Source organism: Microtus oregoni, unplaced genomic scaffold (genome assembly GCF_018167655.1).
Source record: "Microtus oregoni isolate MIOR12 unplaced genomic scaffold, Mior012 000005F_ref0000423, whole genome shotgun sequence".
NCBI lineage: Eukaryota > Metazoa > Chordata > Mammalia > Rodentia > Cricetidae > Microtus > Microtus oregoni.
In genome coordinates, this window is record NW_024543064.1 from 6,074,111 (window position 1) to 6,099,614 (window position 25,504).

The 25,504-nt window shown below is 45.4% G+C and overlaps 1 protein-coding gene across 11 annotated transcripts in view; it reads right to left on the bottom strand.

Moving 5' to 3' along the window:
- LOC121447913 (arginine-glutamic acid dipeptide repeats protein) overlaps positions 1-25,504 on the bottom strand; it is a 372,377-nt gene that overhangs the window by 54,285 nt on the left and 292,588 nt on the right. For all 11 annotated transcript variants that reach the window (XM_041651205.1, XM_041651199.1, XM_041651198.1 and 8 more), the window contains one exon: positions 4,664-4,744. In XM_041651205.1, the coding sequence (XP_041507139.1) occupies positions 4,664-4,744 (81 nt within the window). The remainder of the gene's footprint in view (positions 1-4,663; positions 4,745-25,504) is intronic.

The following is a 25,504-nucleotide window of genomic DNA, read 5'->3' on the forward strand; positions in this document are numbered from 1 at the left end:
ATAAACACCAGAAATCCTAGGAAAGCTACTAATGTTTATGCCACAGGCGCTTTCTTCTGACAATAAAGCCTGTACGAAATGGGAGGAATGGGATTCTCAGAGGAAGGCTTCAAAGGTGAAGAGATCTGTTTCCACCCAGGTACTCCCCTCAATCCTTCCTAAGTAACTCCAGTGAAAGGACAGGGGATTGGTGAAAACAGTCCCAGAACAGAACCACCTTGCACACATAAGCACAGAGCTCAGAGAGTGTAAGGCACTTGTCTAGGAAGTCCAGGCCCTAGCAAGCATGTGTGTACACACAAAGACTTGTTTTTCAACAGAGGGTAATAGATTAGGAAGAGAGATCATCTTTATATACTCTGTACAGACACCACCTCATGGAAATTCTCAGGCATGCTCTAAGCATCCAGAGTCATGACCGCATTTCATAGGAGTCAAAAGACAGGAGGATGTTCACTGCCCTGACTGAAACCCACAGAGATCCGCCACCAGCTTTAAAGATTTTTTTTTTAATTATTTTTATTGCCAGGTACTGGTGGAGCTCCCAGCACTTGGAAGGTAGAGACAGGCAGATTTTTGTGAGTTCAAAGCCAGTCTGATCTACAAAGTGAATTCCAGGATAGCCAGGACTGTTACACAGAGAAACCCTGACTCAAAACAACAACAATAACAACAACAAAAAAAAAAAGTGAAAAAAAAACATTATTTTTATTTATGGAGATGGAGAAGTGGCTTCGAGATTAAGAATACTTGCTGCTTTTGCTGAGAACGGTTTGGTCTGAGTACCCGAATGACCATTGTCTGTAGTTCCAGTTCCAGGGGATCAAATGCCCTCTTCTGACCCCTCAGGCACCAGGCATCCATGTGGTGCACAGACATACACTCATGCAAAATACTCATACACACAAAATAAAATAGTCTTAAAAATATTTATTTTGAGGCTAGAGATGGTTCAGCAGTTAAGAGTACTTACTGCTCTTCCAAAGGACTCAGGTTCAATTCTCAGCACCCACATGGTGGCCTAGAACCATCTGAAATTGTCTATAATTCCAGTTTCAGAGGATTCATGGACACCCTCTTCTAATCTCAGGCAAAATATCCACATACAAAAAATAAATATAAAGAAATTGAAAATCGGGCTGGAGAGATGGCTCAGCGGTTAAGAGCACTGCCTGCTTTTCCAAAGGTACTGAGTTCAATTCCCAGCAACTACATGGTGGCTCACAACCATCTGTAATGAGATCTGATGCTTTCTTCTGGCCTGCAGGCAGACAGAATACTGAAAATACTATACACATAATAAATAAATAAATATTTAAAAAAAATTAAAAATCCATTCATTTTATGTTTGTCTTGTATGTCCCATGTGTGCTCAGATACTGTGGGACAATAGTCTTTTATCCTGTCACTTGTATTATTTTTAATAAAATGCTGATTGGCCAGTAGCCGGTGGGGCGAACAGGCAGGAAGTAGAGGCGGGGCAACAAGAATGCTGGAAAGAGGAAACTGCATTGTGCAGTTTTGACCCAGCCTCAGAGGAAGCAAGATGTGACTGCCTCGCCAAAAAAGGTACCAAACCACGTGGCTAACACAGACGAGAATTATGGGCTAATATAAATTATAAGAGCTAATAAGAAGGCTGAGATACTAGGCCAATCAGTTTGTAATTAATGTAGACCTCTGTGTGATTTCTTTGGAACTTAACGACTGTGGAAACTGAGCAGGACATAAAACTCAGTCAACACTCAGAGACTTAAAAAGAGTGCTGGATCTCCTGAGCTTGAATAACAGGGAGTTTAGAAGCCTGATGCGAGCCTGGGGTGCCTTTCTTTAATCCCAACACTTGAGAGGCAAGGCCAGCCTGCTCTGCGGAGTTCCAGGACAGCCAGGGCTACACAGAGAAACCCTCTCTTGAAAAACCAAAAAGAGTAATAAGACACCTGAAGAGGGTGCTGGGAAGTGAACTCTGGTCCTCTGCAAGAGCAGCAAGTGCTCTTAACCTCTGATTCATCTTTCCAGGCTCTCCCAACAGCCCCCCCCCCCCCCCACTTAAGGCTGAGAGCATGTGTCTCATGCAAAGAAACACCATTTAAAAACAGTAACTTCCCAGTAACTCCTTAAGACCTATCTGAACTTCCCACAGCACAGGCTAAGGCAGGAAGCAACTCAGGAAAGATCAGGTGCTACAGTTACTGGTAAGGCAGTCATAGAACACAGCTCTGCTGACCTGCTCCAAAGACCCGTCAGCCACATTTCTTTTAGATGCTATGACCTTCTGATGTTTCAAGTTTTCTAAGAACAGCAAAGAAGCCGGGCGGTGGTGGCGCACGCCTTTAATCCCAGCACTCGGGAGGCAGAGGCAGGCGGATCTCTGTGAGTTCGAGACCAGCCTGGTCTACAAGAGCTAGTTCCAGGACAGGCTCCAAAACCACAGAGAAACCCTGTCTCGAAAAACCAAAAAAAAAAAAAAAAAAAAAAAAAAAGAACAGCAAAGAAACAAGTTAATAATCCAGTAGAAGAAAATTTGAGGAAGTTTCTGGATTACAAGAATTTTCTATAAAAAGGTTCCTGACACAAAATTTTTATCAAGGAAATTCTAGAACACAGGCACCTTCAAAATTCCTAATTTTCTGCAGCAAAATGAAAAATGACCTTTGCCTTCCCCTCTCAGTGGGCTGTAATGATTAGCCCAGCTTGGATGACAGCTAAGGAAAATATAAGACAAGCCTCGTCCAGCTGATTAGAACACTGAACAGACTGACCCCACGACCAAACCCATCCCATGCACTCAGAAGAAAGTGGGACCCAGGAATGCTTGCAGAGGTCCTCCAAGGCTACAGACCACTCTGTCTGCTGTCCTCTAGTGGTGGTGCCCACAAGAAATGACTGGAAACCAGGAGAAAACAGGGCTAGAGAAGAAGGCACAGCCACAGCAGAGGAGAAAATGGAAAATGTCTTCATCTCACTGGATTGGCCCACCAGGGCAGCCTGAGGGGAAGAGGCAGCAGTTCACTGAATCAGCCAGTGATAAGGGCAACCAAGAAGAGGACAGATAAGATTAGGAGAATCTGACTTTCTAATTAGGAAAACTAGTGAGCAACACAGCCCGAGGCTAAAGGTCAGTCAGGTTTCTTTCAGTTAAGGAGATAAAAACTGAATAAAATTGTCATGGGTCTCCAATTCTGCCTAGCAAGCACAAGACCCTGGGCTGATCCCAGCACCCCAACTCTTACCCCTAAGTAAGGTTTTGATTTAATCCTCAATTGTGCTACTGTTGTTTTTTTTCTAGCATCAAGATAAAATGATTGTCAGGATTTCTTTGATCAGATCTTTAGCATTACAACTTTCAGCAGATAAAGGGACAGATAAAAGAAAGGTAAGGGCAGGAAGGCTGAAATAGCAGCTCAACCCCAGCACCTGTAACCAAATTTAGGAAAAAAAATGAAATTCCCAGAAAACTCAAGGAGAATTTCTACACCATCTCCATTAATAAAATCTCTTCCGAACCTGTGAGAAATACAGATCTTTCTACAACGTATGTTAACATCTATCCACGATTTGGGTTTTCAAAGGCATTCTGGCAGCCCATCTCAGCACCTTCAGATGCACAATAGTGACTCTGTTTTCATTAAGTTACCACCGACTGGAGCCATAAGTTTACTAGGATGTACTTGGAATCTCAGACTCTTTCTCCCTATTACCAGTTACCAGGATCCTAAACATACTCTATATTAAGTGTCCAAAAAAAAGCTTTATTATTTTTTGAAAAGAGGAAATCAATAAGCACCAAAAGAAAACAAAATATCAAACTAACAAAACCCTACCTTCCACTTTTCTAAAGGACATTGTTCATTCACCCCTCTTCTTAAAAGCTCTGAGCATGGCCAGATTAATATCAATCACAACTCTTCCCCCTCCCAGATTGGAGGTACTTCCGGTTACTGGCTCAAGCCTGAAGGCATCAATTGGGTGAGGTTGGTGGTCCACCCCCACCTTCCAGGAGGCAGGAATTACAGGTACTGAGCCTGGACCTTACAGCGTCACCTTCCAGGGATGCTTCAGTACACCCTTGGGGCAAGTTCATCTGGACCATCTGACCCTCAGCTTTTGAAACAGCAAAGGCATTTTTTAAAGCTCCCATTAAGCAGCTAATAAAAACCGTTTTTCACTATAAACTTTAAACTTTCATTTAAAGCTGGGATAGCAAAGACTTAAAAGTATTTTCCTAAAGCACAGCAACATTAAATGGGGGGGGGGGCACGACCCCCAGCAGAATTCCATAAACCTTTCAATTTTATCCTTTGACTTGGTCAAATGACTTTTGATAATTACCAAATCCAAACTAGCGATAAAATGCCATTTCCTATTCCAGCCACTGGATTTAAAATTAGATGTTAACTCTCCAGCGGTCCCTTCCCCCAGCTAACTCTGTTCTCCCAGTTACAACGCGTTCTTCAGGAGGATAAGCACAGTATGTCACTCTGCTATCTGAAAACTACCAGCTGAAGGAGTCAAGAAAGCAGAGCACACCGAATCTGAGGCCAGCCTGAGTCAGGCACAGCACGGGGTTAAAGGAACCATTTCCTAAGCTCAAATGCGGAGAAGCAGCACGAGCAGAGCAAAGAGGAAAAAGCCAAGTTACATAAAGTCCGATTGTACTCACGGTTTCCTTATTGGGAAGCAGCTCCTTTCTGATTCTAAAGAAGTTCTTGCCGTATTGCCGGAGCCCCTTAACGAAGCGTTTCTGTGATAAAAAAGAAACAAGTGAGACGTAAAAACCAAAACCAAAACAGGATGTCAGCAAAGCAAAGATATCTGCAATCAGCAGAATAGCAACCGCAGAAAAGTCTGAGCTCGGGAATATCAGCCAGGCTGGAGGCTTTCGGCAGCACAGCTGGGACTTGCTGGTAGGGCAGGGCAGCCCCCGGCCTGCGGGGAACCACAAGGCAAGCAGAGCTAAGGCGGCCTCCTGACACCAAGGGCTGCACGAAGGTGCAAACAACAAACAGCCCGCGTTGCAATAAACCAGCATAGCTGCTTTCCACCCGTGGAAGCAGCTGCCTTCGCAGAAGTGTCTGGTGCCGCTCCGGCCCTCGTCCCCTTCCGTGACCATGAAAGCCCACCCGAAGCCCGCAGCCCCAGAACCGGGAACCGCTGGGGTCGAGCCCCCAGCCCGCCGGGTCCGCGGACTTTCACTTCGGCCGGGTCCACGAGCCGCCCCCACCTCCGATCCGAGCGCAACCCGCAGCCACAGGTAAGGAGGCCGCGCCCGTCCCCGGGCTCCACAAAGCGCAGGGCCAAGCGGCCTCGGGCTGCTCAGCGTGTGACCGCGGCGGGGCCGCGCGGAGCGCGGGGCGCGGGGAGCGGAGGGCGCCGGGGGAGGAGGCTGGAGCGCAGCGAGCCCGGCGGCGGGCAGCTGCAAAAGGCGGCCTGGATCGCCGCGCGGCCCGCTCGACTCCGCCCCGCCCGGCCCCGTAGGCGGCCGAGCCCCCGCCGCGGCCTTCTCAGGGTCCTCCCTGCGGGCGGGGCACCACAGTAGCGAAACTTGCTCCCCACGCAGGCCAGGCCACACGCCCACTGAGAGGCAGCGAAACCCGCGCCGGTCTCCACCCCCATGGCTGCTCCGGCCCGCGGCTGGGGTGTTCGCTCCCGCCAGGGCCGGGTATCAGCCTGCACTTCACAAGTGATCACCACGGAAGGGCCCCTGCCAATAAATCACCTGCCCACCAGGAAGAGGGGCCTCCCACTCTGGGTGTTAGAGACCAGAGGGACAAACGTCGGGAATGGCCAGCCCTGGCCTATAAGACCCATCTGCAACCTCCTACTCTAGTCCTTCAGGCTCTGCGAGTTCCGATTTCTCCCTTTGCTAGGATATGACTCATCACTGTCAATTTTCAATATAATTGATATAGTTCAGAGGGAACAATTTGTGAGACACAAGAAGGCAGCGCACACTCCTCTGGTATGAAGAGCGATTTCTGGGACTTGACGTCGGCATCAGGCATACAATCAACAGGCATCCTACGCTGCACACATCATCACCACCAGAACTAGAACAAGAAAGAGCTCTGCCCTCAAGGAGTTCCCATTCAGCACAGAGAAGCAAATAGGTACAAACGACTCTAGGGCCTCTAAGGAAAGCAGCAGAGGAACAAAGGGTGGTGGGTGGAGCCAGGAGGAGGAAGCTAGCACTGCCTGACTTAGGGGAAGTAACCAGGAAGAGCATTAGCCTGCCAGGTGGGTTCCAGCTGGACTTGAGGCTGACCAAGAAGGATGCAGGAACATTCTGGAAGCTGCAAGGACAAGGTATGCAGAAAAAGTGACTGCCTGCAGAAGAGACTGAGACCAGGCTGCACAGAGTTCTGAGGGCCCAAGGCAGACCAGGGGTTGAACGAGAAACTTTCCTGGGGAGACCCTGGTATGGACCAGGAACAGAGCAGAGGCTGGCACACTGCACTGGTAGGAGATTAGGTCATGAACTCACTGTAATAATTTACCAAACCCCTAGCACTGGGAGGGACTCTGAAAACTCTTGCCAGGACGTGTATTAAACTGTGACTGGCTTTCAGTAGGTAAGGCAAGTGCATGTGGGATCACTCCCGAGCACTGAGGCACTACCTGACCAAGCACAAAGAAGCAAGGGCATCTCCCTGTGCACCAAGGAAGCCCAGAGGACAGAGGGACAACCATGGCCTTTGGCAGCACAGAACGTCTTCATACCGAGGCAGGAGGGCATGGGACAGATTACCAAGGAGAGTGGCAGCGTTGCAATCTTGGTGGGGGCTCTGAGAAGAGGAATGGTCTGTGGGAGACAGTTTGGGGTGGAATACCAGACTGTGGGATCAGATGTAAGGTTGGTGCCCAGCGACACACAACATGTTCAGCAGAAGAGAGGAAAGGGGCTAGTTCTGGGCCATCTGGGTCATGTGAGAGAGGAACGTGAGAAACAGCATGCAAACCAGTGGTGGCTATATCATATCATCCCCAATCGGAGAAAGTGCAGTTCTTACTCCATTTTACAGAGATGGGAGCTAAGCCACAGATAGTTAAGAAACTGATCAAGGTTACTCAGGCTTACAAATCCTTCTGTTTCCTGATATTTCCTAAGAAATTCATTCTATATTAGTGGCTATCCTGAAACTACACGTTCACTTAACACCGGCAAGCCAGTTCTTCAGTTCTCCTGCTCAGTCCTTCCTTCCCACCTACCCAGCACAGGTCCAGGCCCCACCTCCAGCCCTACCTCCAGGAATTTAGCTCCCCATACAGCTTGTTACAAGCCTCTGCCAAGGAATTTTTCAAAACTACAGATTTTAAGCACATACTTGTAATTCTAGTGCAAGAGGATCAGAAGTTTAAGGTTATACTCAAGCTACACAGCAGATTTGAAAATAGCACAGGCTACATGAGACCCTGTCTCAAAACAAAAACTACATCTTGTGCTTCATGCCTTTAATCCCAGCACTTGGGAGTCAAAGACAGGTGGATCTCTGTGAGTTTGAAGCCAGGTTGGTCTACAAAGCGAATTCCAGGACAGCCAGGGCTGTTACACTGAGAAACCCTGTCTTGGAAAAATAAAGAACAAAAACCCAAAACAAACAAACAAACAAACAAACAAAAGCACTGCATCTTTCCCCAGCCCCTGTCTAAGAACATCATCTGCGGTCAGTGCCTGTCCACCTGAGCCGACTTCTAAGGCCTCCCTCCCTTCCTCCCATGCAGATGTCTAATGACCCAGTCTGTCTCCAAGGTTCATTTCAGATGCAGACTCAAATCCTTTCTGCTACAAAAGTAAAGCCCTGTGACTAGCTCCTCCCATTTACTCAGTCTGTATACCCTACAAAGACAGGAATTCTGTCACATGCCATTTTCCTCCCTAGGGTGCAGGGCACTGGGTATTCACTAAGTTGTTTTTTTTTTTTTTTGGTTTTTCGAGACAGGGTTTCTCTGTGGCTTTGGAGCCTGTCCTGGAACTAGCTCTGTAGACCAGGCTGGTCTCGAACTCACAGAGATCCGCCTGCCTCTGCCTCCCGAGTGCTGGGATTAAAGGCTTGCGCCACCACTGCCCGGCATTCACTAAGTTTTTGAAACAAGTGAAGTCAACTGTGAGACGAGGTAGGGCTGAGCTGGGGTGTTCATCATGGAACTAGACTAAGAAATGGAGAAGGGTCCATAGCCAGGTGACGTTGGCTTAACTAAAATTCCAGCACTTGAGAGATGGAGGCAGGAGGATAAGGAATTCAACGTCATTCTTCTGTACATAGAATCTGAGGCTGGTCTTGCAACATCAGACCCTGCATTAAAAAGTAAAGCAAAGAAAACAAAACAAACAAACAAACAAACAAAAACATTAAAAAAAAACAAAACACCAACACCAGCAAACAAACAAGCCCCACCACAGAGATATCCAGGCTGAACTCTCTGAAAGTAGACCTACCTCCACTTCATGACAACCAGTCCTTTTGGTTTTTCTGTACCACCTGGCCTCTAAATGTGTTTCCAGAGTTTTGGACTTTCTGCTCACCCAAACTGCTGCATGCTGCCTTGGCTGTCACTATATCCTAAGGCTGCATCTATGATCCAGTGCTACTGAGAACACTCAGTTGACTGTCTAATAGACATATCAAACTACTACACTTCCAGAAATATGAATTTGACATCTGATGATGAACATAATCTATCACTGCTGTCCATGCATGAAAAGTACAAACTGCCCTTGCCTTGGCCCCACAAAAAAAAAGACAGAAAGAAAAAGAGGAAGTAAAAGCTTCATGTGGCCTGTGCTGTTATTTCTCTATGGAAAGCCACAGGCCTCAAAACCAGCCAAACATCTGCCTCTCAGGACGACTTCACCTGTGGTTTACCAGAAATGCAGAGTGGCTTCTAAAATCGAAAGAGAGCCAAGCCCTCAGAGCATGATAGTTGGCCGCCAGTGTGTAAGACTGGCTTCTAAAGCCATGAGCCCATTCCCTCTGCGCACCTCTTTCCAGGTGAAGACCTGGATGTTTTCAATGGTAATTTAATAATTAGCATATTGACTTGTTCACAGAGGAATGCTAAACCACTAAGTTCATGGCCATGGCCTGTCCTTTTTAAGGCCCTGTGTGTTACTCCTCTGTCGCTGACAGTGTAGACATTAGGATGCCAGGCTGCCAAGGGTGAGGGAGGAAGAAGATATGTACATTTAAACTGTGTGAGCTGGGCTGGAGAGATGGCTCAGAGGTTAAGAGCATTGCCTGCTCTTCCAAAGGTCCTGAGTTCAATTCCTACAACCACATGGTGGCTCACAACCATCTGTAAACTGTGTGAGCTGTGGGTCACAGGCCAGTGCTAAGGAGCCCTGCTTTCTGCTCCAGCGCTTGCCATCACCCCCACTCACATATGGGCGCTGAGGCTCTCAGGAAGCTGGACTTGTTACTTCGGTACTTTTCATCTCCAAGCAACCTGAATGTGCACCTTGGGAGCAAAACCACATTGTTTTCTATTTCTGCATCCTCACAGCCAGGTGAAAACCAAACAGAAACCTGTACTTATCTATGGCAAAGGGAATATTCTTTGATGTTCCCACTCAGTTCATGAGTTTGCTATCGGTTTGTCCACCTGAGTTCCTAGCAGGGAAAACTTAACTCTTGGATTTAGAAAATATGAAGAGGGTCTGGAGAGTTGACCCGGTGGTTAAGAGCACTTGTTGCTTTTGCAGAGGGTTTGATTCCTAGCACCCACATGGAGGCTCACAACTATCTGTAACTCCAGTTCCAGGGGAACTGACACACTCTTCTGATCTCTCAGGGTACCAGGCACACACACAGTGGACTTACATACATATAGGCAAAACACTCAGTCCCATGAAACTTTTTTAAAAGTATTCAGAACATTAAAGTTGGGGCTCTGCTCCCCCGGCCCCGTGTGTGTATAAAGTAGACAGTACATGAGGCCCTTAAGTTAAAACTCAATGAGACAAATCTGGCCATCAGTAAAAGGTTTCTGAACATACTACAGCCAGAAATTAATGAAAACCTCACACGCAGCCGAGTTTCTGTCAGCATTCACCCATGCTGCACTGAGCAACCCTCACTGCAGCTGCTGAGCACACAATCCACGCACTGTGCATGCCATCACATCATGCAGTGCGAATGAATGCTGCATCAAACACCTTCAGATGTAAGATGAAGGGCAGTGTTGTACTGTGCTCATGAAGTTTTCTGCTCTTACAGAAACAATGGTTTAATTATGAAAAACAAAGACTTTTTAATATTTTCCTAATTGTTTAAGTATCAAATTAGTCTATCCTTGTGGTATTAAGGATAAGGTGGATTATATGGTATTAGAAAGCGTTTTTTTTTAAATTATTGTTTTGCTCTTCCTATAAGCAGCCAGAGGTGATTGGTGAAGATGGTTCACTACTCTCTTAACCCAGAAAACCCTACAAAATCATGCAAATTGAGAGGATCAAACCTTCGGGTTCACTTTAATAACACCCGGGAAACAGCCCAGGCCATCAAGGGTATGCATATCCGAAAAGCCACCAAGTATCTGAAAGATGTCACTTTGAAGAAGCCAGTGTGTGCCATTCTGATGGTACAATGGTGGAGGCAGTAGGTGCGCCCAGGCCAAACAGTGGGGCTGGACACGGGGTGGGTGGCTAAAAAGAGAGCTGAATTTTTGCTGCACATGTTTAAAAACACAGAGAGTGATGCTGAACTGAAGGGTTTAGATATAGATTCTCTAGTCATTGAACACATCCAAGTAACAAAGCACCTAAGATGTGCCGATGAACTGTACATGAGCTTCCCCTGCCACATGGAGATGATCCTCACTGAAAAGGAACAGATTGTTCCAAAGCCAGAAGAGGAGGTTGCACAGAAGAAGATATCCCAGAAGAAACTGAAGAAACAAAAACTTATGGTACAGGAATAAATTCAGCATAAAATAAATGCAAATAAATAAAAAGTAAAAAAAAATATTATTGTTTTAAGGCTAAGAGCTTTTGTTGTTCTTCCAGAGGACCCAAGTTTGGTTCCTAGCACCTACACCCAGCAGCTCACAGCCACCTATAACTCAGCTCCAGGGGATCTGGCACAGTCTGCTGGCCTCCACAGGTATCTATGAGGCATTCCCTCACAGACACGTGCAAACGTGCACACACACACAAATAAAAATAAAACCAATCTCTAAATTTTGACATTTTGAGGACTGGAAAAGTGGCTTGGCATGGCAGGGGGCTTACAGCTAAGCCTGACAACCTGAGGTCCATCCCTAAGACTCTCATGGTGGAAGGAGAGAACTCCTACAAGGTGTCCTCTGGTCTCCAAATGAAGCCTATGGCATGCACATGCCCCAACACAGACATAATGACACACAGAAATAAACGATGCATGAGAAGAACATTTTAAATGAAGATTGCCTTTGAGTTTCATAAAAATTATCAAATCCTGGCTTGGGATTAGGGCAGAATTTCCAGCTACTTCTGAAAATGCCTAAATAATACTTCAGCCATTTTGTGCTATGTTTTTATGTGAAGCTGTGTTCTGAACATTGATATTATAAACATCTAAATATTGAATAATTCTGAAAAACCCCAAAGATTCTCAACTCCTGCATTATTATTCAACCAAGATTTCTTTTATGTCAAACAAGCACACCCACATCACTAATATGCAAATATATTTTCATTGCTAATAAATAGTAAAATTTGATGCATATCAAATCACTTTCAAATAAATTTCTTTATGATTATCAGTACATGTTAGATTTAGACATCTATTTATACATATAATAGGGCTATCGAAAACTTCTCAGATTGAAAGGGGTTGAAAGGAGAGTGTATTCAATAGCCCTAATAGTCAACTCCTGTATGTCACAGAGAACTCTGGATACTTACAGAAATAAAAAGAACAAGGCTGAAATGCAGTAACATTAACCTCCCCCTACAGGTTAATGTGTTCAGAGGTTCCTCTTGTGCTTGGGCAAACCTGCCTGAGCTATGACTATATAAACGACCTATAAGCCAGCCATTGTGTTCTCCTATCCTGTCCACCTTGAGAGATGGCTAGCTGGGCCCAGACAAGAAGCTTCACCATTAGTCCTACTGATCAACAACACATCTGGGCTGGGCAGTAGTGGTGCACGCCTTTAATCTTACTGCTTGGGAGGCAGAGAAAGGTGGATCTCTGGGAGTTCAAGGCCAACCTGGTCTACAAAGCGAGTTCCAGTACAGCTAGGGCTGTTACAAAACACCCCAGCACAACAACAACAACCTATCTGCAGTTTTATGTGTTTGTTGGCATGTGGTTGGGGGTGAGGTGCTGCCTGACATAGCAATAAAACAGCTGCTTGCTACCTTGCATAGGCACTGCCTCAGGCTCTATTGGCAGGACCTTCCTCAGTCCAGTCCCAATTATTATTATTATTATTATTATTATTATTATTATTATTATTATTATTTTGGTTTTTCAAGACAGGGTTTCTCTGTGGTTTTGGAGCCTGTCCTGGAACTAGCTCTTGTAGACCAGGCTGGTCTCGAACTCACAGAGATCTGTCTGCCTCTGCCTCCCGAGTGCTGGGATTAAAGTAGTCCCATTTTAGATATGAGGAAATTATATGGTATCCAATGGTGCCAAATCCTTGATCATGGTGGGAGGGTCAAAGGTGACATACATAAACAAGAAGCCTCAAGACTGTGATGGGGAGCAGATATTAAAAGCAAAGTACAGATCAGAGATGGTTGCTGCCCCTTTCAGTATTTAAAATTATCTATAAATGGGCAAGTAAAGGGTATCCTCACTGTTAATTCTTTTTTTTTTTTAAATATTTATTTATTATGTATACAATGTTCTGTCTGTGTGTATTCCTGAAGGCCAGAAGAGGGCACCAGACCTCATTACAGATGGTTGTGAGCCACCATGTGGTTGCTGAGAATTGAACTCAGGATCTTTGGAAGAGCAGGCAATGCTCTTAACCACTGAGCCATCTCTCCAGCCCCTACTGTTAATTCTTGTCTTTTACGTAAAATTCTTACCCCCTGCAACAACAACAACAACAACAATAATATACTGTGAATATCCAATTGGACAGCAGTCCTAAGAGTAATAGAACAGAGGTAAGTCCTGCAGAGGATCAGGTGGGCCTAAACCTCTAGATCACATGCACACATGGCTCTCTCCAAACCATCTACGTGCTGAATCTGACTCCAGTCTGCAGCAGGAAGAGAGCAGGTGAGAGCAACAGAGAGGGGCTAGGCTGCATACCAGCCTACAAGACCTCTGCATTAGCCACTAGCTGAGAGCTTTCAAAATTAACTCCCTCTGGTGAATTTTAACTGGTATATCACAGTCAGAAACTCGCCAGGACTTCTCCACTTGGTCCTCTTACACAACAGTTTAGAAAACACTGTAGGATTAAAATGAGTCCCACTGTGAAAATGGCTTTTTGCTCTACCCTGTTTGCTGCACAGAACTTCATGTTAATAATGTATTAGTTCTCAGGGCACTGACAAGCAGGCAGATCTGCAAGTAAGCACTCTACAGTCACCCTCCCAACCCAACCCCAGAGACAGACACAAAGTGTCAGCCGGACAGAAAACTCTATCCACTATTCCTAAAACTGTCCTGAATGCAGTGAAGGAGTGAGAGCTGAGACCTTTTCAAATAGTGTGCTGCATAACCCTGGTACCTAAGCTACAGCTGCTCTGTCTGACAGCCCACAGGGTGATGACAGTCTACGCCTGTGCAGCATGCAAGTTCTGCAATCAATTAACATCACCCAGCCCATATCTAAAACACAGCCTCTGAGAGTCAGTGCTATACTGCTGTGAGATGTGTCTTTTGCTTTTGGTTTGAAGCACTTAAACACTAATGAAAGGTGTCCTGGTGAGGCACCATTTTGGCAAAACATAGCACCACAATGTGCCTAAGGGAGACCACTGCTCTTGGTCTCAGTTTCCAGTTTAAATGCACTCCATCACGGCTAGTGTTAATCCAATCCAGTTGAAAGTTTAATTAACTTACAGTTTCAGCTCAGCAAACTGGATAGTAACGTAAATACTACTCTTTTGTGCCAAGCATGGTGGCACACAACTTTAACTAAACATTTGGGAGGCAGAAGCAGCAGGTTTCTATGAATCTGAGGCCAGCCAGGTCTACAGAATGAATTCCAGGCCTGCCACAGAGAGACCCTATTTCAAAAACCCCAAATAAATACTATTTTTTTTAGTGGTTATTATTAAATCTCTTAATTTCTTTTATTTTTTAGATTTACACCCTATTGCAAGATGGTAAAGTTCCACAAACACTGAGGAACTGTGAAGGAGCATGCAATGGTCCCTCTTAGTTATTGAAATATAAAAATGTTTTCTATAAATTCCATATCAAAGAATACATGCAAATGGCTATTTTTCAGAAAGATTAAACCCACCCTCAAATGCTCCTAACTAATAACTCATTTTGGGTTTTGTGTGTTACTTCATTTTCTGTGTATGGCTGTTTTGTCTGCATGTGCCAGAACTCAGAAGAGGGCATTGGATGTCCTAAAACTGGAGTTCCAGACAGTTATGAGCCATCATGGGGGTCCTGGGGACAGACACCAGTCTTCTGCAAAAGCCATCTCCCAGGCTCCTCTCTCCAAAGTTGATATATTCCCGAGTCAGATTTGAATGCACACTTTTCAGAGAAGTATTGTTTAGTCTCATGTCCTGACACGAGGCTATGGGCTAAGGACATGACAATGTCTGTGTGGACACCACACTGAGGGACCCTGGACTGCTCAAAGCTCAAAGCAGTCTAGTCCTGAGCCTAGAGAACTGACTAGAATATTTCTGTGCCTTTCAAGTTCCTTGAGTCTGTATGATTCCTTCAGGTCTCAGCGTAAAGTGTGAGGGTGGTGGTAGCAACACAGGTAGCCATGACATACCCACCCAGATGGGTGTCCCTGGGCCCACTGTACAGTAAAAAACCGGACATGGCAGGAGTACTTGCCTAAGTGCTCCTTGTTCACCAATCCTAGGAGCCCACTCCACTCCTGCTGCAGGCCTTCTTTTGCGATCAGCATGCTCCCTGGGTTGCAGTCACCACAGACTCATCAAATTTCTCTGGCTTACTTCCTGCATGGCGCTCAAGAGCGAGCCTCTGCACAGCCATCACCCCTGTATCTCCAGAGCTGCACCTCAGTTGTTGAATTTGTAGGTAGGACACGCTGCTGGGACTGCAATCGGGTAGGGACTAAAACATTTCATAAACACACAACCTACCACACAGCCTTAAAAGCCTATGGCTATCTCAGGACTCCAGACTGTCCTGGTCTACCTACTGATCCTGCCCTCACTACGTCCCAGTCAGAACCTGGCACATGATTAGTTTTTCTTGTTTTGGGGGCAGGGAGTTGTTTTTGTTTTTCCAAAACAGGGTTTCTCTATGTAGCTTTGGAGTCTGTCATAGAATTTGCTCTGTAGACCAGGCTGGCGTTAAACTCCTCCTGTCTCTGCCTTTAGAGTACAGGATTAGTTCTACGTGCATGGAGACCTCACTTACAGCTTGTCTGCTAACCCTCGGCAAACTAGTGTGGGCATGGAGATCCCACCTATAGCTTGTCTGCTAACCCTCGGCAAACTAGTGTGGAGCTCTTAGTTCTCTGAGCCCCTACTGCTGTCAGTTGTAGCTGACTTACAAATAGCTGAAAATGCCTTAAATAAATACATTTTATTTATTTGTTGAAACAGGGTTTCTCCATGTAGTTCTGGCTGTCCTGGAATTTGCTCTGTAAGACCAGGCTGGCCTCAAACTCAGGGATCCACCTGTCTCTGCCTTCAGTGCTGGGACTAAAGGTGTGCACCACCACACTGGGCTCTACATAAATAAAGGTGATGGCAATGATGTGGTCCTGAATGAGAACTATTCCCCATACTCTAGTACTTGCATACTTGTTCCCTGCTTGGTGCTGTTGGGAAGGTCAAGGAACCTTTACGATGGAGCCTTGTCTCATCTCCAGTTCTTGCTGCTTCCTGGCTGCAGCTAAGATGTGACTTCCCAGCTTCCTGCTTTAGCTGTTGTGCTTGCTCTGATGTCCTGTGATCTCTTCTGAGCTGTTTGGTCATGGTATTCTATCACAGGAACAGAACAGTAACTAACGCCAACAACAGCAATCCCAGTTCAGCCGCTGTGAGCTAAGCAGTGATGGTTCTCGCCATTAATCCCAGCACGGGTCACCAGGACAGCCAGGGCTACACAGAGAAACCCTGACTCTACCTCCCCTCCAAAAAAAAGTTCAGCCACTCTGGAACCATCAGGCAGGGCAGACAAATTCATTTCAGCAGCTCCAGCTGTCATTTCCCAGTCTGGGAGTGAAGGGGCCTTGAAGAGTTCCAAAACCACAGACCATCTGCCTGCGCCCTGTGGTAGATCAGCAGAATTACTCCTGAACTCTCTCTCCACAGAAACTATGAGGGAAAATATACTTCTAATGCTGTTTTCAGAGTGTTCTTATTTGTTGTTAGAAGTGATTTGATTTCTTGTATGGATCACTAAAAACCTTAACGTCAGCCAGACCTGGCACTATACACCTGTAATCCTAGCACTTAGGAGGTAGAGGCAGGAGTTCAAAGCCAGTCTCAGCTACAAGATGAGTTTGAGAGGGCTGGAGAGATGGCTCAGAGGTTAAGAGCACTGACTGCTCTTCCAAAGGTCCTGAGTTCAATTCCCAGCAACCACATGGTGGCTCACAGCCATCTGTAATGAGATCTGGTGCCCTCTTCTGGCCTGCAGGCATGGAGGCTGAACACTGTGTACATAATAAATAAATATTTTTTTTTAAAAAAAAAAGATGAGTTTGAGACCAGCTGGCGCTACAAGAGACCCTATCTCAAGACAAAAACAAGCCAAACCAATTCCTTTGCTCGCAATGTCAGTCAAGTGTTTATTTAAATAAGAAGCAAACTGCTCTTCTTTGGACACCGTGCATGCTCTGCTCTAACACCCAGTTCTAGACATCACGTGATCCAAGACTTGACATATAAGCTGCTGCTGAATTCAAGAGGGAAGGGCCTGTTTCCGGTGTTAGAGCCCCATCATCTGATGACAAGGAGCAGTGGTCCTCAATTACCACCTTACGGATTACATGAGTAATCGGGAGGTGGTCAGCAGTCCTTCCAAATGACTGGCTTTACTCCATTCCTGATAGGCCTCCACTGCTGTTTCTAAATACAACTAACAGAAACAAGGGACACCTTCTCTTCTCCAATCAAACCTACAGGCACACTAGAGGAGCCAAGCCATACCCACCCTACAAAATACCCACTCAAGATGCAGAAAGTAAACAATTTCCTATTTTAATATCTCTGTGTGTAACCCCCTTCTCAGGCTGACTTTGTTAGCAAATGAAAATTACTATTATTTCCACTCAGAGACCACACACCTGGTGGGAAAATGACCTCATGGTGGATGGCTAAAGTAGCAGCTGAACCCTCCTAGCTACCTTTGACTATGATTCTCTGAGTCAGATGACTGTGCTGAGTGTACCAAAGTCCTTTCATTACTTCAGGTCAAACAGAAAGTACTGCCACCGTGTGAAACTCGGTAGGCATGCTTCAGTGCACTGGCCCAGTCAAGTGAGAGGCTAGGTAAACACAAGATCAACAGGTGCAGAAATTCAGCTGGCTAAATGCATCTTGCCAATTATTGGCTACACAGCTACACTCAAATTAAAAATAACCTGGCACTAATAACAGAGCCCAAACAGCCATTCTCTCCCTGTGATATCATCTAAGAGGCTCCAGATAAATGTTTCAGAAAGTGGTTCAGAAACATGCTGTTAAATGTTCAGCTTTAATTAACAAAGTTGATTTCAGCACAGAACAAAGGAGGAAAAAATAAAAAAAAAACTTGGATTTTTCTGTTAAAATGCAAAGAAAAGAAGGCATTTTCAGTGAGAAAGCCTTTGTAAAACTTGTAAATAAAACACATGGGCTGTGGATGAAGGCCTGGGTTCACAGCCCACCAGGGGCAGCAACACATGCCACTACTGGGGCGGGAAAGGCTGCAGGGTCAGAGGTTGATGAGTATCCACAGTTACAAAGCAAATTCAAGAACAGCCTGGTGGGGGCTGGAGAGATGGCTCAGAGGTTAAGAGCACTGGCTGCTCTTCAGAGGTCCTGAGTTCAATTCCCAGCAACCACATGGTGGCTCACACCCATCTGTAATGAGATCTAGTGCCCTCTTCTGGCCTGCAAGTATACATGCAAGCAGAACACTGTATATGCAATAAATAAATATTTATTAAAAAAAAAAAAAAGAACAGCCTGGCCTACATCTAGGATGTTATGTTTCAAAAAATATGTATCTATATATTTACATTATAAAGTTATATATTACATAGGTAAATTATAAATGCATTTGTATTTCATATAAATATGTACTATTTATTATTCTTTTTACCTGTGTTTTATATATACATCCATATCTACCAGTGAATGGCAAATAACAAGACATCCATAGTTCCAAATGATCACCTTTATAGAGGTAAATAACTACATCGACTCTCCTATGGACAATGACAACCTATATAGACTTGTGATTTCAAATTAAATAAACCACATCTGTTAAGTTGCTTTGATTATTCTCAATTTCACGAATCAGGGAAAAGCACCAAAGGCTCATTTTGGTTCCTGGTAAGGAAGAGGTTTGGGGACTTTGTTTTCCCATCATGTGATATGTGCCTGGGCGCTTCACTGAACATAGTTCAGCTAAGATGTCACCTCCCAAAGGAAAGAAAATCAGCTGGGCATGGTAGGTCACGCCATTAGCCCCAGAACATGAGAGGCAGAGGCAGGCCAACCTGAGTTTGAGGCCAGTCTGTCTGGTGTACAAAGTACATTCTAGGCCAGCGAAGACTACAGGGTGAGAACCTGACTCAAAAAAGAAGAAAAAAATAATAATAATCCACAGAACAATGCAAAAAAGAAGAGCCCAAAGGGAAGGAAGTCTTATTAGACCAGCAGCTGCTGTCTCCTGTGCACCGTGAGTGATGCCTGTCAGTCAGGCAAGCTCCTAAAGGGAAGTTCCTAGACAGGAAGCTGCCATGAACCAATCACAAGGCTGCTCTGCTGGCTTTTGTTTAGAACAACAGTACTCCAGTTGACACCTCACTTTTGCTGAAAATATTGGTACTGAGGGAGCATGAACACAGCTGTGTGTGAATTATATACACAGATGAGCTCTATTTATTAGGGACAGAAACACACTAATAGTGCATTTGAATACAAAACTAGACACACTAGGTTGCAAGCTGAGAACCTTCTGCTCCCAACCCCAGCCTCCTATCTGATGCAGAATGTGCCCAGGAATAATGTGTTTCCACCTGTGTGTGATGTGGGAGACGTCTGAGATCACGAAGGAAACACTGTGACAAGAGCTGGGAGTTTCATTTTTGTAGGAAAAAAAAAATCAATCTTGCTAGAGTAATGTTTAGTTAGAAGGCTGTGATTAAGTCAGGAGTAGGGATGCACCATTACTCCTAGCATCTTTGAAGTGGAAACAGGGTAACGCAGAGTTCAAGGCTAGCCTGAGCTACACTGAGAGACCAGCTCAAAAACGAAAAAGTGGAAGTTACATGGGGGAGGGAGGAGAAGGCAGCATAGGCAGAAGCAGAAAGTGGCAAGAAGGGAGTGTTCAGCATAGGCACACACATGCACACACATGAAAGAGACCCACCATGACACCTGTAAACAAAGCCAGAATCTTGGTCTCTTGAAACGTGTTTTACAAAACTATTTTATGGAGAGTAGTTTTAGCTTCCCAGCAGAAATCAGGAAGCAAGTACAGATATCTCCCACATATCCAGTTAAGACATTTTAAAAGCTTGTTTTAAAAGATAGTGAGAACAATCAACATTGTATGCTGTGTTAAATCAAGAGCATACAGTTTTGCTTTTGGTTATAAAGGTTAGGCCCCTGGTTCTAGGCCCGAGTCTGCCCACAGCTAACCTCTGGTAAGCCACTAACATTCCCTGGCTTTGGCCTGAGTTTCTCATCAAGTATGGTGTCTTGAGTGTCTCATTTACCACAGAAAAGTACTTGCCTAAAATTTTTGAGTGTTTCTGGCAAGGCATGGTGACAAAGCCATCAATCCCAGCTATAGGGAGACAGGGGCAAGAAGATCTTTGAGAGTTCTAGGTTAGCTTGATCTACATAGTGAGAGCAAGGCCAGCTAGGCTACATGGTGAGACCCTGTCTCCAAAAAATAAAGTTCTGATAACACAGTCAAAGAAAAAAATGTGGATGCAACATAACAAGGCCCTAATTTTATTTCATGTGTTTGTGTGTATGTGATAAAATCCTCCAATTATCTTCTTTCTTAAGAGAGAGACAGACAGAGGGGGCGGGGGATTCATTTCTAAGGCTTGGTTTATGGTGCTTGCAGTTCCACCAATAAATCATCTCCCAATCTGGGCTTGGAAAAGCACTGGAAACGGTTTGATTGCTCCAGCCCCAGGTTGCCAGGCAACCAGCACAAGGGGGAAGTCTGAGAAGAGCTGACAGATAGCCAAGTGGGGAAACAACAGACTTCTCTCTGTCAAAAATGTGTTTCAGAGCACCACTCGCCCACCTCTGCTCTCTGCTAAACACGACATGACTGTAAAATCAAAATCAAAAGGCCACTGTAATAAAAACACATTTCCTGCCCAATTACCAATTGTTAAAATGCTGTGGGGAGGCCCAGCTCACACAGTGTATGGCAACAGTAATGTGATACTGTAAATGAGATAAAGACAGCAGCATGTGAGAAACCTGATCTAAATGCAGCTTTGTCATTTCAAGTCAAGGGACCTGCTGCTCAGAGGAAACCAGCAGCCCAAGAAAGCACCAGAAAGAAAATAATGAATGTTAGGATGTTAAAGAAACAAACCGAACAACAAGGTTGCAGGCACAATTGCTTCATAAAAACAAACGCCTCTGCCAGGCTATGGTGGCGCATGCCTTTAATCCCAGCACTCGGGAGGCAGAGGCAGGCGGATCTCTGTGAGTTCGAGACCAGCCTGGTCTACAGAGCTAGTTCCAGGACAGGCTCCAAAACCACAGAGAAACCCTGTCTCAAAAAACCAAAACAAACAAACAAAAAAACAAAAAACAAAACAACAAAAACAAACGCCTCAACTGTTAACTGGAGCCTACAGACAATGAGTTTCCTCTCTCCAGTGAGTGGACTTCCTCAGAGAAGAGCAAGGACCTCCTGGAAGCCATACATGGTGGTGGGTCTGAGTGGATTTCCAAATGCTTGACTGAACTGGATTATCAGAGTTACTGGTATTCTTAGGAAAATAGGCCTGATATGACCAGTCTGAGATACGAGAGTCTGTGGAAACATTGGGAACACCTAGAGCCCATGTCCTAAGTCAGTATGCTGTGCCAGCAGCTATGACAAGTACTACTTCTACGCAGTGTCCTGTCATGAAGCCACTGCACTGAATCTGACATCTTGGTTGTTCTGGAAACTATCTGTGGTATCTGGAAGAGGGGTGATTCTTAATCTGTTTTATGCCATCGTCACTTTGGCATTCTGGCCAAGCCTTACTCTTCTAAAAACAGTTTGTGGCTGCCTAAAATATATGGGACTTCAAAGGGAGCCAGTGACAATGAAACTCCATCACTAAAACATTGTTAAAACTTATTATTTTTATGTATCTAAATGTTTGCCCACATGTATGTGTGTGCACTGCCTGTGCATAGTCCCTGAGAAGTACAGAAGAAGGTGTCATATACCCTAGATTTGGAGTTATAGGCTATTGTCAGCAGCAATGTGGGTACTGGAGTTGAAGTCAAGTACTTTGTGAGAGCAGCCAGTACTTAGCCCTGAGCTATCTCTCCAGCCCAACCTAAACATTTTAAATGGAGCACTGGAGTGATGTCTGTGCTATATTAACACTGAACAGCAGATCTAGCTGAGGGAAGAGATCTGTGGAGAAGAGAAGTGGTTGTGCATTTTCTCCTGTAGTGAGAGCTCACAGCATGGGCCTCAGAGAACAAGCGTAGGAAGTGTTTCATCGTCCCATGACCCTTTTAGTCATGTGAGCTAGTTCATGCTTGGGACTGCCATGATAGTCCTCACTATTTCACCAGTCCACATCTTCCCAGGCCCCCAGGACTAGCCTGGTGCCAAGAATTGGAGATTCAAATAGTTCTAAGGGAATTCATTTCCAAACTCTGAATGTTCCTAGGATTTATGCAACAGAGAAGGGCAGTCCCTTCCTCCTCTCTTTTATTTAATTTTTATTATGTATAGCCTCGGATGGCCTCAAACTCCAAATCCACCTACCTCTGTCTCCTGAGTGCTGGGATCAAAGGTGTGCACCACCACCAACCAGCAAAGTTCTGTCATATATTTCCCCCCCCACACACATTTTAAGGCTTATTTATTATGTATACAGTGTTCTCTCTACATGTATACCTGTAGGCCAGAAGAGGGCACCACATCTCATTATAGATGCTGGAAAGTAAGTCTAGATCCTCTGCAAGAGCAGCAAAGCTCTTAACCAACGAGTCATCTCTCCAGACTCCATTTTATTTTAAATGTCAACATCTGTATATTTGAAATTGTATCTTCAAGATGAAACTCCAACAAAAACTATATGCAGAGTGGCTAGTGATGTGGCTCAGAGAGCGCAGTGCTGCTGTCTAGCACACAGGAGTACTGGGTAAACTGAGGAGGAGAGGCAGGAGGAACAGAGGTTTAAAAGTTCCTTGGCTACACAGCATGTTCAAGGTCAGCCTGGGCTGCAGGAGAGACTAAGATTATAGCCTTCAGTTTAAACTTGGGAGGAGGTGTGTGGTCTTAGGCAACATTCTTTTTAGATCGCTCATGAAGGCAACTTTTGTGTTGCCTTTCTTTCTGAGCTATGTCTCTCACTATGCTGCCCATGCTGGCCTGAGCCCCAGAATCACCCGACTCTGGTTTCCTATTAGCTGACATTACAGGAGTGTCACCATGCCTGACAGGAGGGGGAAATTTTTGTTTTGTTTTACTTTGCATCAATTGAAGGTGGACACAAATTCCCTGGAGTACCAGGCACTGTCTACATCAACTACATTCATCAGACTCTGGCTTTAACCTTACAGAACCAGTGAGGGCTACTGAGCTTGTCCCAGCATCACATCTTCCTCTGTGCTGGCCTCCATGGCAGTATCACCACCTTCTGATAAGGTTGTTGTGTCTGGCAGAACCCTTTGTACTAACAGCCACTTAAATGTCTCTTAAATGACTTTTCCTGTTAGCCGTCCTGGACACTGGGAAGGGCCTAACTGTTGAATTAATATGCTTCTTTCTTGGAGGGAGGATCAACACTCATGTAAAGTAAGTACAAGGCATTGATCCACAGGAGTCAAGTCTACTTCACGTCTGCTCTGTGTCCATGAAGAAGCCATAGCCTGTAGAGGGTGACCCAGCGAGACAGAGGGCCACGGGATGTAAACAGAGGAGAGGAGGAAGGGCGAACGCGGGTGGGAGACAACATTCTTACTCTGACCAAATCACAACTGGAGTAACAGGACATGAGTGAGGGCTCAGAGACCTCCCAGCTGCAGCTCCCCAAGCCCTTGGTTAATGTGTGCTACTCTGAGACTGGAGGCGCCTGCCCCACCCTGCTCCACTCCAATTCCTGGGCTCTTCTCCTGGGCTGCTCAGAGGGCAGACAAGTGGACATAGGTGGGGCTCACACAATCTAACCTGCTAACAGCAAAAACCAAACAAAAAACAAAAAACACTGTTTTTAGACCCTCCAGGCTTAAGAAAGGATGAAAGAAATGCTCCTTTCAAAGAGGATTCATTAATCATTCACACATTAAGCTCCTCTCTGTCTTTTTTTGTTTGTCTTAGGCCTTTCAAAACAGACTGTGCTAAGGAAGCTTCAAAGAAAATGAACCCATGGTGACAAGGGAGTCTACAGACTAGGGTCCCACATTTTTCTCACTCATTTCTCCTATGCACAGGGAATCATCACCCACAGCTACTGTAAGATTATAAGTCACAGGGAAAAAGCTGACCAGTTACTTCTGTGCCTAGTACTAAGACAATGCCTAGCACATAGCAGAGACCTACCTTCTGCTAGGTGGCTAAGCAAACAAACAAGAGGATGGTGCCCTAGAATCTTAAGTATTAGGCGTGTGCCCATCCATTCCCCAAACCCTGCCTCCTCACAACCTTCCTGCAACTTCAACCCCACATGTTCAGTGTTTAGTTCATCTCAGTTAGGAAGGACTGTGGCAAACTGGTCACCCCACAAACTGTATGCTATCTCATAAGCAACAGCACTGGCTGTGTCCCTGTCCGGGGACCTAAGTTGATGACAAACTGCACATATTTCCCGCCTTCCAACCTTGGCTCTCCCAACACAATTCAGACCACTCTTATTCCCAGCCAGGGATATCACAATAGTAATCCCAAATGGCTACTTGTATCACCACAACTTTGGCCCATATTGTCCTCTACAAATGCCCAAGTGTCCCCTGCTTCCAACCTCCTCTTCCTCCCATTAAAATCCATACAGCATTCCTCTCAGTGCCTCCAATCACAGGACTGCAATTCCACTTTACCCCCTAGGGCAGCTTACCCACTGCCTTGCCACCTTCAGTAGGTGGTCAGCACCACTGTTAAAATGTGAACATCTTGCCCACAGAACTTCTGAGGCTCTGTCTGTGTCCTGTTTCTGGTCCAGTGGGGAATGATACCAAACACAAAAACTAAAGACCTTTCCCATTTACCCTCCCGCACCCTGCACCCCCACAGCCTAATGCTAATCCCACAAAATACCTTCCTGACGGTGGCATCGGGCCGTCTACTTCCTTACCACCTCTATCCTCCTCTCCAAGTCACCCAGGTAGCTGGGGCCTCTGGATAGCTATGATCTTTGGCAGTGTAACAGGGAGGAGGATGGTATAGCATGACAACGACAGACAGACAGACAGACAGACAGGCAGGCAGGCAGGCAGGCAGGCTTCTACAGGAAATTTCAAGCTGTAAGTGAGAGCAGTCTGACCTTGGCAGGGAAGACAACTCCTTACAGGAGTTCTGATAATTTAGCTTCTAGCTCAATCTTCATATGCACATTTCCTGACAGCTGTTTCATCTTTTCTAACACAGGATAGGCAAGGAAAGCAGATTTTTTTCTCTCCTCAGTCTTGGCCAACACTGTAAATAAACCCACCCACAGTCTTGTGCCACTTTCCGCCTCAGTTCTGCAGCAGAGGCTGCAGACAGTAGTAAGTCTGGGCTCTGGTAACACCCATGGGGATTCTTTGCCAGGCCTTCCTACTGAGTCATGCCAAGGACAGCACTGTCCCAGCATTCCCCACCTTAAAAAGAAACACTCTGTGTGGGCATGACCATGCCTATAATGGGAGGTGGAGGTAGGAGGATCAGAAGTTCAAGATCACACCTTGTTACAGTGGCCAGCCTGGGCTGGATGAGACCTAACCTTTAAAAAAAAAAATGTATTATTCATTTTCCAACAAAATGTTTAATAAGTT